Here is a 14,132-nt window from a genome sequence, read left to right on the forward strand (position 1 = left end):
TTTCAAGCTTTTGAAAATCATGCTTCTTTCTTGCCTGAATCCTCTGACTGAATGTTTATCCATCTTTGTTTTTAAAATTTTATTTTCCTAATTATTTTATCTGCTTATTTGTCTGTATCATTTTTACCACCTGTGTCCCGTATTTATCAGATTTGTCAGATGTTTCTTTTTTTTTATACCTGTGCTATATATATATATATATGTATCTGTATGAAAGATAATATAAAGTAATTAAGACACGCCAGATGTGAATATCTTTTAACTTCAACCCAACAAGGCACAGCCTTTATTTAAAATACAAAGCTTTATTCAACTCATACAAAAAAATAAATATAAAATAAAAACAATGCTTTTTTTATTCAAGAACCAAACACATTTTTTGCTTTAAAACTGTTTTAAAAGAAATTCAACACTGACACACATCTAACAGGTGATCCTGTAGATAAGTAAGGGACTCTTCTACATGAAGAGGTAAGGCTTGGCCGACATCATCCTGGGACCTGGACAGGAAGGCCTCTACTGCTTCACGAATGGCGGGCTTGGATACCATATCATCCGGTTTGTAGACCAAGTTGACAACTCGGCCTCTTTGCTCAGAGACTGAGTTGCACAGATAGCCTGGGGCATGACAGATGAAAGATGCCAGGAGTAAACCAAAGTGGGCTTATTATTGTTATCTCTGAAATGTGCATATAATCCAGGTATTTGGTGCATCAGGTATCAAAAAGTTAATGCAACCAATGTCTTAGAAGCATTCCTCGGGATAGGTCAAATAAAATCATTAGTGAAAGGTGATCACAAATGTTCTGTAATTTATTGATGATACAAAACTCTTAAGACAGGTGACTGAGCTAAAAAAAATCAACAGATAAAAAAACAAAATAATGCAAATGAAATTAAAAATTAAATGAGCAAAGGAACGTGAAAATATGTAGAAAGTTAACCACTATTATATCTACAATAAGTCAAATTTTACATTTAACTTTTTTTTTCCTCAGTAGAATACATCAACAATAGTTAACGCAGATGAACCAAAGACAGAAATACATTTGTGGAAAATATATAAATAATGGTAAGTCGAGAGGGCAGGAAAAGACATTTGACTGGGTGATCAGGATAATCTAGCTCTTGTTTGATCTTTACAACCAAAGTAAGAACTTGGTCCTCTTTTCTTTCTCCGCTGTACAAAAAAAGGATTCCCATAAAACAGCACAGTGCAATCCCACATGGTATCACACCACATTCACTGGAGTCTGAGGTTTCTCACAGGCTCCAAGCTCTGTCTGCTTCCTGGCAGCAGGACGCTGGAGAGCTGGCCGAGTAACAATATTGGTTTTGATTCTGATAAGATAACCTTACTCACCATATTTAAAAAAAAAATATGTATTCAATAAGGAGAATGCTGATAATGTTGTGCATAATGAGCACGAGCAAAAATTACGTTCTCTTCGATTTTACATAATGTATAGACAATTTATCGACTGTTTACCCAACACTGGTCCCAGTAGACCACTCAATCATCACTCATCTGCAAATCAGTATTTACCAAATGAGCAGTATCTATACTTGAATGTGCAATAATGTAAACTCTGTCATTCAGCCTTTTAATTTATTATATCTTGCCTTTATTTTTACTGTTTACAACCATCACTCAGGGTAATGTCAGTACATGCTTAACTGTGGAACATTTATACTGCCATTGGTCAGTAATGCGAATTAGCCACCTAGTCTGTCTTCTCTATTATACTTTATATATTTTACTTTTTTACTGCTTAGTTATATTTCTGATTTTTTTTACTGCTTTCTCCTTATTATATTGCTTTGTTTTTTACAGTTTAGTTATTACACTGATCTGTGTAGTTTTTTTTTTTGTTTTCACAGATACATATTTGCTATTATATTGCCTTGTGTGTGTTTTTTTACTGATGCTTCCTGTCTACACTATCCCCTTAATGTTGCAAATGTCCCTGCTGTGGGATGAATAAAGGATGATCTTATCAACCATTTCATGATTGTTCCTGTAACTACTGTTGTTTACTTCGTTGGTATTTACCAGCATCTCACCTTTCATCGCTTTGTTGTAGCTGAGCAGCAACATCCAGAGAAGATGGATCAACTCCTCCCACTTCTGCCACTTTTCAGAACCATCCTAAACAATACAGTCATCAATCAGTTGCACTGAATGGTTGCTTGTTGTGGAAGTGTTAGAAATCCCCAATCAAAATCAAAATGAAGCAAATATACCCCCTAAATTCTTAACAGGGTACTGTTTAAAAACAAAAAAAGATATGTTAATACTATTACATCTGTGAAGAGCAAACCTGGCCAATAAGGTAAAGATGGAAACGAGATGCAAAAGTGATATTCACCGAAGGATCTGGTGCCAGAGTGCAGAACTTCAGAAAGTGAAGCAGAAGACTGAGCGACATGGGCAGAGAGATTTTCTGTGGGCATGCATAATCCAACAGATGTTCCAACAGCTTACATCTCAGCAGCTTGCTCTGCAGGCTCTCCAGCAACAGCATTCTGAGAATCAGACGGAGATTAGTCAGTAACTGCTCCGAAAAAACTGGGAAAAAAGAGACACATTGTGCCATTAGAATAATTAAATCTTTCTTTCTGCTATAAACCATACTGAAATTATTTTTACATGAATGAAAATCTATTTCAATATCCTTTTGTTGCTGGTCCATTTAAATATGTGTCCTGTTATAATACGCACTTCACAATCATCTGTCTGCCTGGATTATGCCATTAAATTTCTATTTTATTCCCAAAACAAAACCAAACATTAAAGAAACCAAGATGTTAGATTTTAATGAGGTCCATATTAAAACAGAAACTATTAATATTCAATGCCATACAATTGAATAAAAAAAGTCTAATTGAAAGGCCTTTATGAACATTTTGTGACTCCTTTTAAAGATATTAAACATTTTAAGTAATGATAATGACACTGACTGCCACATTTGATATTTTTCATGATGTTGTATGACCTATTTTATGAATCCCTTTATTTTGTATACTTTAAAGGTAAATCTTTTACTTAATAGACTATTTACCTAATGTACCAGTTAGATAATAAATTGTAATTGACACCTTTAAAAGTCTATGATTTTTTTGATGGCACAATCCACAGGGGAAGGTATGCTTTGCATATTAAAAAAAATGTTTGTCCCTCTCACACTTCAACTTTCTCTTGGTGGTGAGAATCTGCTCATCTCGCCTCTCTCACTCGTCTCATCACTCCTCCTCACCTGTGTGCTCGTAGAGGTATGTTGCTGATGAGCATATGGAAGAGCTCTTGGGACAGTTTGGCTGAGTTTAGAGCTGGAGAACAGTCCACCTCCAGAGCCAAGCACAGCATCCTCTGGAAGATGAACACCGTCCTGCACGGGACAACATTTATGTGGAAAAGACAGGCATAGATATTAAAATGTCCATGCATACAACAACTCATTATAAGAAGATATTTATATTTCACCTGATTTGTTCATCTCTCTCTCTGGCTGCGTCTTTACTCTCTTCATGCTCTGTTGATTTCATAATGGCAGAAAAGAGCCACTTGATGACATCCCTAGAAAACATTTTTTAAAAAAGTATTATTATACATATAAAAATACAAAAAAAAACTTGTACAAATTTTTACCAATGTACTATAATGTGATCACGCTGATCTGTAGTATTTTATTTGATATGTTTTAATGTGGCCTGAATCACAAAGCAAGATCAAATTTTGTGGACTTTGTTTAAAATAACTACCTTCAGGACCATAATCTGGTTTTGCAAATCTGGTTACTGATCGATTGTGTAAACTCTTGTTTTCTTAAAGCAGCTGCAATTTTCATTTATAGGACTCAAGAGGTTGTTTTTTTTGGCAAAGATCCAAAAACACAGAGCATCAACAGAGAAGAGCAGTGTATTTAATATTTGATGCCACTGTGAAAGCGACGTAAGTAAATTATGTCATTGCAGTTGCACAAAGGCCAAGTACAACTATATGACTGTATAAAAGATGGGGTGTAGGAATGATCATTTGTATGGCAAATTTAAATATTTGGATCCACTGAAGTCAAAATGCTCTGAAATAGGTACACTGTGCGGTATACAGCATTAGGGGCCTCATTCCCTAATACGTGCGTAGAAATGTTCGTACTTTGCACAACATAATGTAATAAGCACGAAAAATTATAAACGTATTCATGACATATGCCAACCTGATTCTTAACATCATGCGCATGCGTAAAGGTGCGTTCCCACTATCTGCAATCAGCTGCTGCCACACCCTCATTTCCCTATTTATGGAAATATGTCTAAACTTGATCTGCCTCCCTCTGAAATGCCCCTGTATCCAGGAGACTGTTGGTGGACAGGACTTGAACCCGAGAAGGTATCAGGTGTCTAATGTCTTGAATGCTTTTCCAAGGAATTAGCTGCAGCAAAACTCTTGGCAGTCGGCAAGCGTTGATACTCTCTAATTGAGGATTTGCTCTTTCCTGAAGGCACAGGCTGAAATATATTTCCCAAAAGGCTAGATATCTTAAGCTCTGCTTAGAGGTAAATAAAAGTCTTTTATATTAACCATTTGGCTAACGACACTGGCTATGTATTTGCAATTTCATGGCGCTAGAAATTGGTGGGAGTAGCTGATCTTTATAGGCCAGGTCTCTAAAAACTAGGGATGCTCCTGATGACTAATTTTACTGACAAAGATTTAAATTAAATTAATGAACTAGTCTAAAAGTATATAATATCTGTGCGTAAAATGCTCCTACACCTGGTTTGAGCACAGATTTGTGCTTATGCACTGTTTGTCAATGAGGTCCGTTGTCTCATAAAACTACAGCTTCCAAACAGAAAACTGTACATTTTAACTGTCATGTACAATAACACTAACACTCCTGGCTTAAGTCCAAAGTCAGCTGACTAACCCTCTAATTGTACTATACTACACAAGCCCCAGGTTACCAAACTCACCTGATGCGATGGAACTGCTGATCACATGACAACGTTGCCTTGGCGATGGAGTGGTTGATGGCAGAGACAGAGCGTTTGGCCTGGAAGTCATCTTCCAGAGTCTGCACAACATAGTCCAGGAACATTCGAACAACCTCACATCGACGCCTCTTTGTTTGGTCCTAAGTGTGAGGGGCACAGATAGAGACACGTCATGTCAGTTTACTGAAATCTAGAAATATGTTGATACAATGCAACAATCTGACTTTTGTTTCGTCCAGAAGATACTGACACATGAGAAAAGTTTTTAACAAAGCCCATTCAAAAAAAAAATCAAGCCAAAATCAACATGGTTCTGTTCAACAGCACTGGTAGTACTGCGTGCTAATATATCACACAGCTTTATTGTACATTCACACATTTTGCTTTAAGGGATAATACCTGACTGGTCATGACTGAGGTCAACAACTCCCAGTCCCATGGAGCTGTGGTTTTATCAGCCATGTGGTGTCTGCAATTAGAAAGCAGCTTTAATCTCCAAATTCAAAGATGGAGAGTGGAGAGACATGATGGAAGACAGGACATAAAGGACAGATCATGAATTTATAAAGGAAAGGCTATATATAATGCGCTACTATTAACTCTTATGCCTGCGGTGTCCTCACCTCTGTGTCCTCATGAGCAGATTGAAGGCCTGCACGCTCAGGTGATAGGGACACTGTGGGTCCAGCAGAATGCCACGCAGCAGGTGGGAGGTGATATCTCTGGGGGGATAGTAGCCAGGCTGGAGTAGGTCAGACAAAAGCTGCAAAGTACCCTCTGTGTAGCTTTCATCGATGGTGCTGTACACCAGGCTCAGGCTCTGACGGCACAGCACCTCTGGAGTTCCAAAACCGTCATCTTCCACATCAAGCTAAAAAAAAACCCACAAAGAAAAAAAATGCTGTAAATTCAGCCAAGCATATAATGTGTAAATGGAGCAACAGAAAAAATTACACATATAAAGACTTGGAGACATGTCTCTCACCAGGGCTTGAGCTGGTCCAGACATTATTTTCTTGAGTGTAACTGGGCACACAAATTGCCTGTCCTCTCTACTGGCTGTCCTGAAGTCCACATCGAATCTGCTCTCTTTGTTCACCTCATCTCCATCACTCCCCTCTTGCCAAAGAAAAGACACTGGACTATCAATTAGCAGATCGTCTCTGTATGTCCCAGCTCCTGATCCATCATCCATGTTCTCACCTGACACAGACAAAGCAGGTTCACTCGGGATGCTAAAGCGCAAGAAGTCAGAGCTGTTCGAGGCCTCGTCAGCCTTAACCTCTTCCGATTGCCATTCAGACGTATTCTCAGCTTGTGTGCGCTCAAAGGTTGGCATTGGGTCGACTTTGCTCGTACAGTTATGAGATATGGCACTTGTGTGGGACAGAGAGTCAAGGTCAAAACGCTCAGAGGAGTTCAGACCAGCTGTAGGTGAGTGGGGGGTTAAGTGACCAGAGAGATCACTTAGTTTGGATTCTGCTTTGTCTAATCCCAGTTGTTCCAGTTTGGGGCGGAGAACTTCCCTTTGTAAGGAACCCTGCGCTTTATCTTGAGATGACGAAGGGGATTTTGGGGAGGTTATGAGCATGGATGAGCAAAAGTCATCCCTCTCATTTTCGCCATTGTTGTGCTCCTTTGAGGTTGTAACAGCGCCCCTGTTATCTGGACAGGGAGAGTCAGCTGGGCTCTGTGGAGACTGAGATGTTTTAGGAGGAGACTCAACCAATGACGGATCTATGTCAGGACCATTTGTTGCGGTAGTTCTCAAATTCCCGGAGCATTCTTCTGCTTCACTTTTCTTGTCTAGCTGACTGACATTCAGTGGCATTTGTGTACAACTGCTGTTTGAATTGGCAAAACAATTTGATGTTCTCCCTTTTGCAACATGAGTTTCGAGAAAAGGCAATCGTCTCAATTTTACAAATGCTGTGTGATGTTGTGTTTTATCTGTCTGTATTTGGTGTTGCGTTTGAGAATCCAACCGTCTCTGCTTTGGCTTTATGTCACCACAGTACGGCTGTAGTGCAACAGTCTGTAAGTTAAACTCCTGTTTGCTGGAAGTTTGGTGTTTAGCTGCACTTTCTTTTTCTTTTTGAGGGTCACCTGGTGGCAAACTCTCTGTCTTCTGTATTGTCTCATTTGCTACATTGGTCTCGGTCAGGGCCACCAATGTCAAGGGTGGAGAATTTTGTCTTGTGTGCAACTTCAACTCTGGAAGAGTCCATTTATGCTCTGTGAGGTCAATATAAAGCTAGAGAAAGAAAAACATAAAGGAAAAAATCGGTCAATGAATTCTGTGGTTGATTAAATACTGTAATAGAAGAATAGCATGGCATCTGATTGTCAGCATAAACACATTTCTCCTTGCAAATTCACAGCAGCACGCTTATTTTGTCAGACCATAAGGTAATTACAAATGCTACTGTAACCTTGCTTTGTTGACCCAGTAAACATGTCATTTATCTGAAATGATATGATGATCTGACTGCACTGTTTCCAAAGTTTATATGGACCTACAACTATTCTATTGAACACTGCAATGTGTCAAGAAGTTTTACAATAAAGTAATCCTGAATTGTACACAAACAAGCATTTGTTTGTTCCTTCCACTATGGATTATAACCCATGACCAGCTGGTGAAAAAAAGGTCAATGTCAGCATTGTCTTAAAATTGCCTGTAGTACACTTGAATGATGTTTTCTGAGCAAATTTCGTAACTCCCTCATGACGCTGTAATACGTAGCCTAAAAGTACAGAAAGCATATTCAAATTTTATTTTGGCCAGTTATGAAAAAGTGTTTGAAGTTGTCAAGCTTGTATTTTGAAGCTGAAACCCACAATTCTGAGCAGGTATACAGGTGTCAACTGTCTCAGTTTTGCCATACCCATAATAGAAAGTGTAATCCAGTTGATATGCTAAAGTTATGCCCACATTTTTGTACTGTTGAGGGGCCTGAATATCTTCCATAATGGAGCCATCACAAAAATGTCTATTTTCTCCACAGTAACACAGAAAAGGTGATGTCGATCCCCGAGCTTTAATGGTCAAGGATCACCATGATACAATAAACAACATCATTTGAACTGCTCAGCTGAATATTTCATGGTGAATTCAGTGAGGTGAGAAGAAAACTGCAGTATTTGAGAACCTAGGCTAGACTTAATAATGTCTTTTGCAACATGTTGCGGAGAGTTTTAAATAATGCTTAATGCTTATGTTTATTAACCTTGACAACATTAACCTTGACAACACAATGACTGTAAATACTATAGATTTACTAAGATTTACGTAAAAAAATATCATCCTTTTATGAAAAAGTGAGCATATAGCCTCAAAGTCATATCACCTGGACTAGCAGCACTTGCTTTCATATCTGGGTAGACAGGACTAGGAGGATATTTACAGTACATATGGTAATGTTAGCTATTATTAAAAATGAAGTACTGAAAAATATTCATACTTAGGAGCAGAAACCATGAGCCACATGGATATACGCACTAACACAACACACTGATTTTAGCAAGCCAGAAGCTGAGGATGCTAGCAGCGAAAGGGCACGTAGCCAGCATGCAAAGTATTCAAGTATTTCACGACAACAAGTTTTTTGGTGCGTATTATCATACCATAACCACACTACTGGGACTACAGTTAGCTTCACCTCACCTATCAAGCCGGCAGAAAGGAGATGAAAGTTTTTTTTTTCCAAGTTTCCTTGACTAAGGACGGCACTAGTGAGCGCCTTGTACCTGTTTTAAACAGTATGCTTGTTTTTGTTTGTATTTCTAGGTTTAGGTCGTGCTAAAACAACCTGGCTAACGTTTAGACGCAGCGACGTCTTGAGATTGACCCAATTCAAATATAAAACTTTTACGGCGTATAATAATAATATAACAATAAGCGAGTTATAGGTGTTGATACAATGGTTGACAAAAGACAATGCAAAAGTCAAAACAAAACAAAGTGAGCCGGGGTTAGCAGCCGTCTCTACACTACCGGGCGATTGCGACGAAGAAGTTAGTTTCAGATTCGTAGCTTTCGATTCAGCAGTTAAGTGGAGAGTTAAGGGAAAAGTTCCTCAAATTGCTTAGCGACCGATTCTCAGGGTTTTTCGCGTTTTTCGTCAGTGTTGTGAAAGCATGTTAAATATTTCAGGTAAAGCATTGACGCTGTCTGAGACCCACTTTTACAATTTTGAAACCTTTATGCAAAATTCAAAATGCAAAAGAGTGAGATTTCACTGCTTTTCTGTTGACCACATTAGACCAGGTCCAGATCAAAAACCACAACATTGACACCACAAACTTGGATTGGATTGTCCCTGGGAGGCTAAAGATTACTTGAAACAGTTTCAGGTTTCAGAAACTTTAATTCTAAGATTTCACAGCTTTTGTCACATGCTGTCCACATTGGACAGTATGTAGGTTTTAAGTTACCCTAGATCACAGTTCAAATTGTAGTTTAAAGTTTTGGTGTAACACAATGAAATTTGATTTAGATTTAGAGTAAAACCCAAATTGAGAGTTAAGATTAGGTTTGAAACTATTATTTCTTAATGATTTCATCAAGTTTAAAAGTTTATCCTTGTTGGTGTAATCCAGCCTAAAAGGTACAATAAACCAAGCAATGTAAATTGCTTTTCCCTTAAATCTCCTCTTAACTGCTGAATCTGAAGTTACGAATCGAAACCTAACTTCAGCGTCGTCGGTCGCGCAGTTATGTTGTTGGCTTACCGGCGTGAGGCTGACGTCGTCGACGTGAACTCGCACCGCTGTGAGGGGCAGTGGATCATCTTTGGTCATAATGTTACTGAAGCAGCCGATGATTTCCACATCAGAGTCATCTTTGTCACTGTCGGAGCTCAGAGTGATCACATCATCCATGCCTCCTCTTCTCTTTTCAACCTCACAAGACACAAAAAACCTCAGCAGCTAATGTGGGTAATGTCCAGCATTACCTCAAGCAGACTCACGATTGTCGCCAAAGTCCCAAAGAAAGAAAAACAGACTTTAAAGTGTAACTCCCCATAACGTTTTCTTTAAAAAACACAAGCTAACTGATGTAGTAAAGACATGTAACCTTAGGACTGGTGTTGACATTTCCTTGTTTCCTTATACCTCGCCAGTCGTTGTGAACTGGTTGTATCTTCATGTTTCTCGGGACACGAACTAACCAGCAGGCTTAAAACTAAAGATACATCCGAAAACTAAAATCCATTAAAATGGCGTACATATGTCTGATACAACTGTTAACTGGTACATCTCATCTGAAATTTGATACTTCCTTTTTTTCGTTTTTTTTTTTTTCTTTGACAGTTTCTTCTGTTATGCGGATCACGACTAGTGGTTAATATCCCCACCTACAGTACTGGAGTGTGACTGCTCAACCTGCCACCATTTTTCACTAATAAACCTTATCCTCTAATTAAAATAACAGACTTTTCTTTTTGAAAAATAAAATTGAATAAATAAATAATTATAGGCCTAATAATAACAAATTGCATATATTACTTATTTGCACAGCAACAATGATTATAATGCAAAACTCAAAATTCAAAACATGCCATGGGGTTTAAGTTGAATAAATAGGCATTATAAAAAAGAAAGAAAAAAAGACAAAGAAAGAAAGAAAGAAAGAAAGAAAGAAAGAAAGAAAGAAAGAAAGAAAGAACAACTATAGGTATATTTAAGACATTGTTTACTAACTCTCACACAGCTCCTATAGTGTAATCCAAGTCTCATTTATTCAGTTGTGGGCTCAGTGCTTCCCAAACACGTGCATTTTTGCATAAAAATTCTCAGACACTGCAAAAGTGTGTTAAATAGTAAAGTTTTTTGCTAAAATGCATAATACAGAGCGAGTAATTGATTTAAAAACAATCATTTTGAGGGTGAAATTTTTCTTCAAGTCTCTGAAATGCTGGGTGTGTTTTGTGTATGCCAAAGGCCTAATGTGCTGTAATTAATGCACAAATGAATAAACATCAAATATCCACAGGGAGTTTTGCAATATTGTGCAATCTCACTTGTCACCACTGGAGTGCACTCATGTTGTGCAACAGATTTTGAAATTTGTCAAATATGTCCATAGCCTACACAGCACACTTAGTAGCAATCAAATATCTGTGTACCATATTCATCATGGACATTTTCCTGAAAGTGAATCACGAGCAGAAGAGCGCAGAGAGAGAGACATGTTTTAAGATCAGATGAGTTCTTGTTTGGTCTTAATCACATTTTGAGCTGAAGCACAGGCAGGCAAACACATTTTATCTCCCTTTTTGTGTGCAGAGGTGCTGTGTGCTGATGACATGAAGTGTGACACATCTGCAGCCTCAATGCGTACTCTGTTTTCATCTTACTTCTCTGATCCCTGGAGATGCATTACCGACACTCTGTGTACCCGGACAGTGTCAGACAAACCCTTGTGTTGTAATGACACAAACACAGTATGAGGGCTAAGTGGGCTGCAGGAAACAGTTCTAATACATTTCTGGATTTGTAATCTATCCACAGTTGATACACAAAACCACATCCTACATGGTATTTCTACGGCTTACTTTTCTGTTATAAGCATGGTCAAGAGCTTTTAGTTTTTCGTAATGCATGACATCACTGAGAGCTGCTTCCTTCTGATGGGGAGCTGAGACACATATAGCACAGTGGTGTGCTGAGTTGATAACAACACTGTTATTGTGATAAGCACATTGTTGAAAATGTGCGCAGTGAACTTTTCTCAGCCTTGTTTACATTTGTCACATTTTTTTTCTTTAAATCACACTTTCTTTATCTTGTGTTTGTTTGTTTTTTAAATGCATGTGTTGCAGACAGGAGATATTCCAGGAAAAAAGAGAATATAGTATTTTTCAACTTGTTTTTGTTTTTCCAACACATGTAAATTTTTGGGCTATTGCATTCTCCTGTAATTGGATGACAGGAGCTATTAACCTTGTTTGCCTCCAACCAGTGAACCTTGTGAGGAACATCGCAGAGGATGAGTCATCGTAATCAGGCATACACAACCCCCTGACACTTATTGAGCAATGTGACGATTTTACTGGGATGTTATGGAGAGAAAGTGCTTGTATGTAAGAGGTTAAGGTTTCTTTTGTGCTTAGGAAATCATCCTTACCCTTTGTACTGCCATGATGCTATCAGTTCTGGAGCCACATTTTGCTTTAGTTTGAAAACAGACTACACATTTCTGATAAAAATAGCAAAGTTATTATTAGTAATAATGTCCAACACACAGCAATGGTTGATGCCGAATTGTATTTGTCAGTTAGTCCTTATTATTGCGTTCAGTCCATTAATTATAAGAACACAAATATTGCCGCAACGTCAAACCTCATTCAGCAGGACAAAAGTGGTCCAATTTCAGTTAGACAAAGAGGAACTGAAACAAAAACATTGCCACTTTACCTTTTATATACTTTTACTCACAATTTCTGTTTGATATATGTTTATACTTCTCATTATGCACATACATTTCCTGTTTACGTTCAGTTTATTCATTTGCAATTACTGTCTAATCTATTTGACTCTATGTTATAATTCATCTATGTTGTATTTAATCCCCTTTTTTCTCTTGCAAGATCTTCTCTTTTATACATATTTAATTAGTATTGTTTTAGGGATCCTGACACTGTGCCAACAACTGCCTCTGCAATTGTGGTGCCTATGATAAATAAAGAGCCTGAACTTTGAAAGGTTTCTGCTGCCCATACATGGACACGGACTAAGGATGGAATACTTTATCAGCAGCAGAGCATGCATTTTCCTGTCTGAAAGGGTGTACAAAAGCACGTCTGTACTCATTAGTAGTTCCTTGCATTGGAAACCAGAGATGTCTGATAGGAGGCCAACTGGCTTTAGATGGACATGTTTGAGGAGATCTGTGAAGGCCATTGGACTGGACATAGGAAACTGTGGATGTCTTTCTTTTTAAAGCAAGTTGTGAAATCAGAAATCATAATCTGGAATTCAACTGACCAACTAAATGTTGTAATAACTGCATACTGTTTTACTGGGGATACACTCTCTATGAGTTATAAATGTACAGCTACCTTGCGGTTTTTCAGGGGTTTTGTGTGGGACTATTTCTTGTCTGGGCACAGTGACTCTCTGGTATCTCCTATCAACCCAATCACCAGCAAAATGTTTGGATTCAAACTTTGTTACATTTGTACATTATTTTGTGGTGGATATGCTGTGGTTAACATGTGTTCACAATTAGGTACAAAAATCACTTGATTATGGTTAGGAAAAGATTATGTTGTGGCTTAAGACACCCATGGTTGGTGGCACAAGAGCAGCTGGAAAAGCAGCAATGAGTTGTTGAAAAACACCCAGGTCTGATGGTTCAGATGGTACTGGGAAATGCAGTAAAGCATCAGTGAAAAACAACAAGGTTCAGTGGCTCAAATGCTACAGTGTGTTGGTAAAAAAACAATCAGGTACAGTGTTTCAAATGGCGCTGAAAAACACTGCAATGTGTTGGTAAAAAATACACCCAGATCGGTTGGCTCAAACGCTGCTGGGAAACGCCATGATGTGTAGGTTAAAAAAGAACAAAAAACAGTTGTTTTTTTTTGTTTTGGCTCTAAGGCAGCTGGCAAACATGATTTTTTGGTAAAAAAAACACCCAGGTTGGGCTGATGGATTTTTCTCACTTTGAACAGAGTCACACCAACTGTTTCCCTCCGTTTTCAGTCTTTAGCTAAGACTGAAGACTAAGCAAAACTTCCCCTGGCTGTAACTATTCCTGTAAGTGCACTATAGCCTTCTGAAGAGAGAAATTCTCAGGTTGTTGCTTGAGTTTTCAGTGCATCAACTTTTGATTGCCTTGCTGAGTCATCAGTGAAGGGCAGACCTCTGAGACTGTGTGTGGTTAAGTCCAGTTACTGCGCTTGTTGTCTGTTTGTTGAGTGCACTACAAATACTGTATATTGGCAATCAACAAAATCCTAGAGCAAAACAATATATAGAGTCATACAGAAGTAATTCCTCTCAATCATCAGTTATGACCCACTAGAAGTGTGTGGTGGTGTGTTTATCTGCAGAGACTCTGCCTGTATTTTATTATTTTCTTCTTGTTTTGCTTTGTTCCTGGGGACAGTGCGCAGGTGATGTCG

At 38.3% G+C, this 14,132-nt stretch overlaps 1 protein-coding gene across 2 annotated transcripts; it reads right to left on the minus strand.

Annotated features, from left to right (window-relative positions):
* Window positions 1–354: 354 nt before the first annotated feature.
* simc1 (SUMO interacting motifs containing 1) lies at window positions 355–10,274 on the minus strand. Of its 2 annotated transcripts, XM_042493500.1 has the most exons (10): window positions 9,733–10,274; window positions 5,984–7,252; window positions 5,622–5,869; window positions 5,398–5,467; window positions 4,978–5,138; window positions 3,485–3,577; window positions 3,258–3,389; window positions 2,370–2,526; window positions 2,065–2,149; window positions 355–618 (listed from the first exon to the last, which is right to left on the minus strand). In XM_042493500.1, the coding sequence occupies exons 1-10, from the start codon at window positions 9,880–9,882 to the stop codon at window positions 407–409; spliced, it is 2,577 nt and encodes an 858-aa protein (XP_042349434.1). In that variant the 5' UTR covers window positions 9,883–10,274; the 3' UTR covers window positions 355–406. The 2 variants fall into 2 exon arrangements, with proteins under 2 accessions (XP_042349434.1, XP_042349435.1); XM_042493501.1 differs by lacking the exon at window positions 355–618 and having other exon boundaries at window positions 2,064–2,149; window positions 2,486–2,526.
* Between the last annotated feature and the right edge of the window lie 3,858 nt (window positions 10,275–14,132).

This window comes from Plectropomus leopardus, chromosome 9 (genome assembly GCF_008729295.1).
Source record: "Plectropomus leopardus isolate mb chromosome 9, YSFRI_Pleo_2.0, whole genome shotgun sequence".
Lineage (NCBI taxonomy): Eukaryota > Metazoa > Chordata > Actinopteri > Perciformes > Serranidae > Plectropomus > Plectropomus leopardus.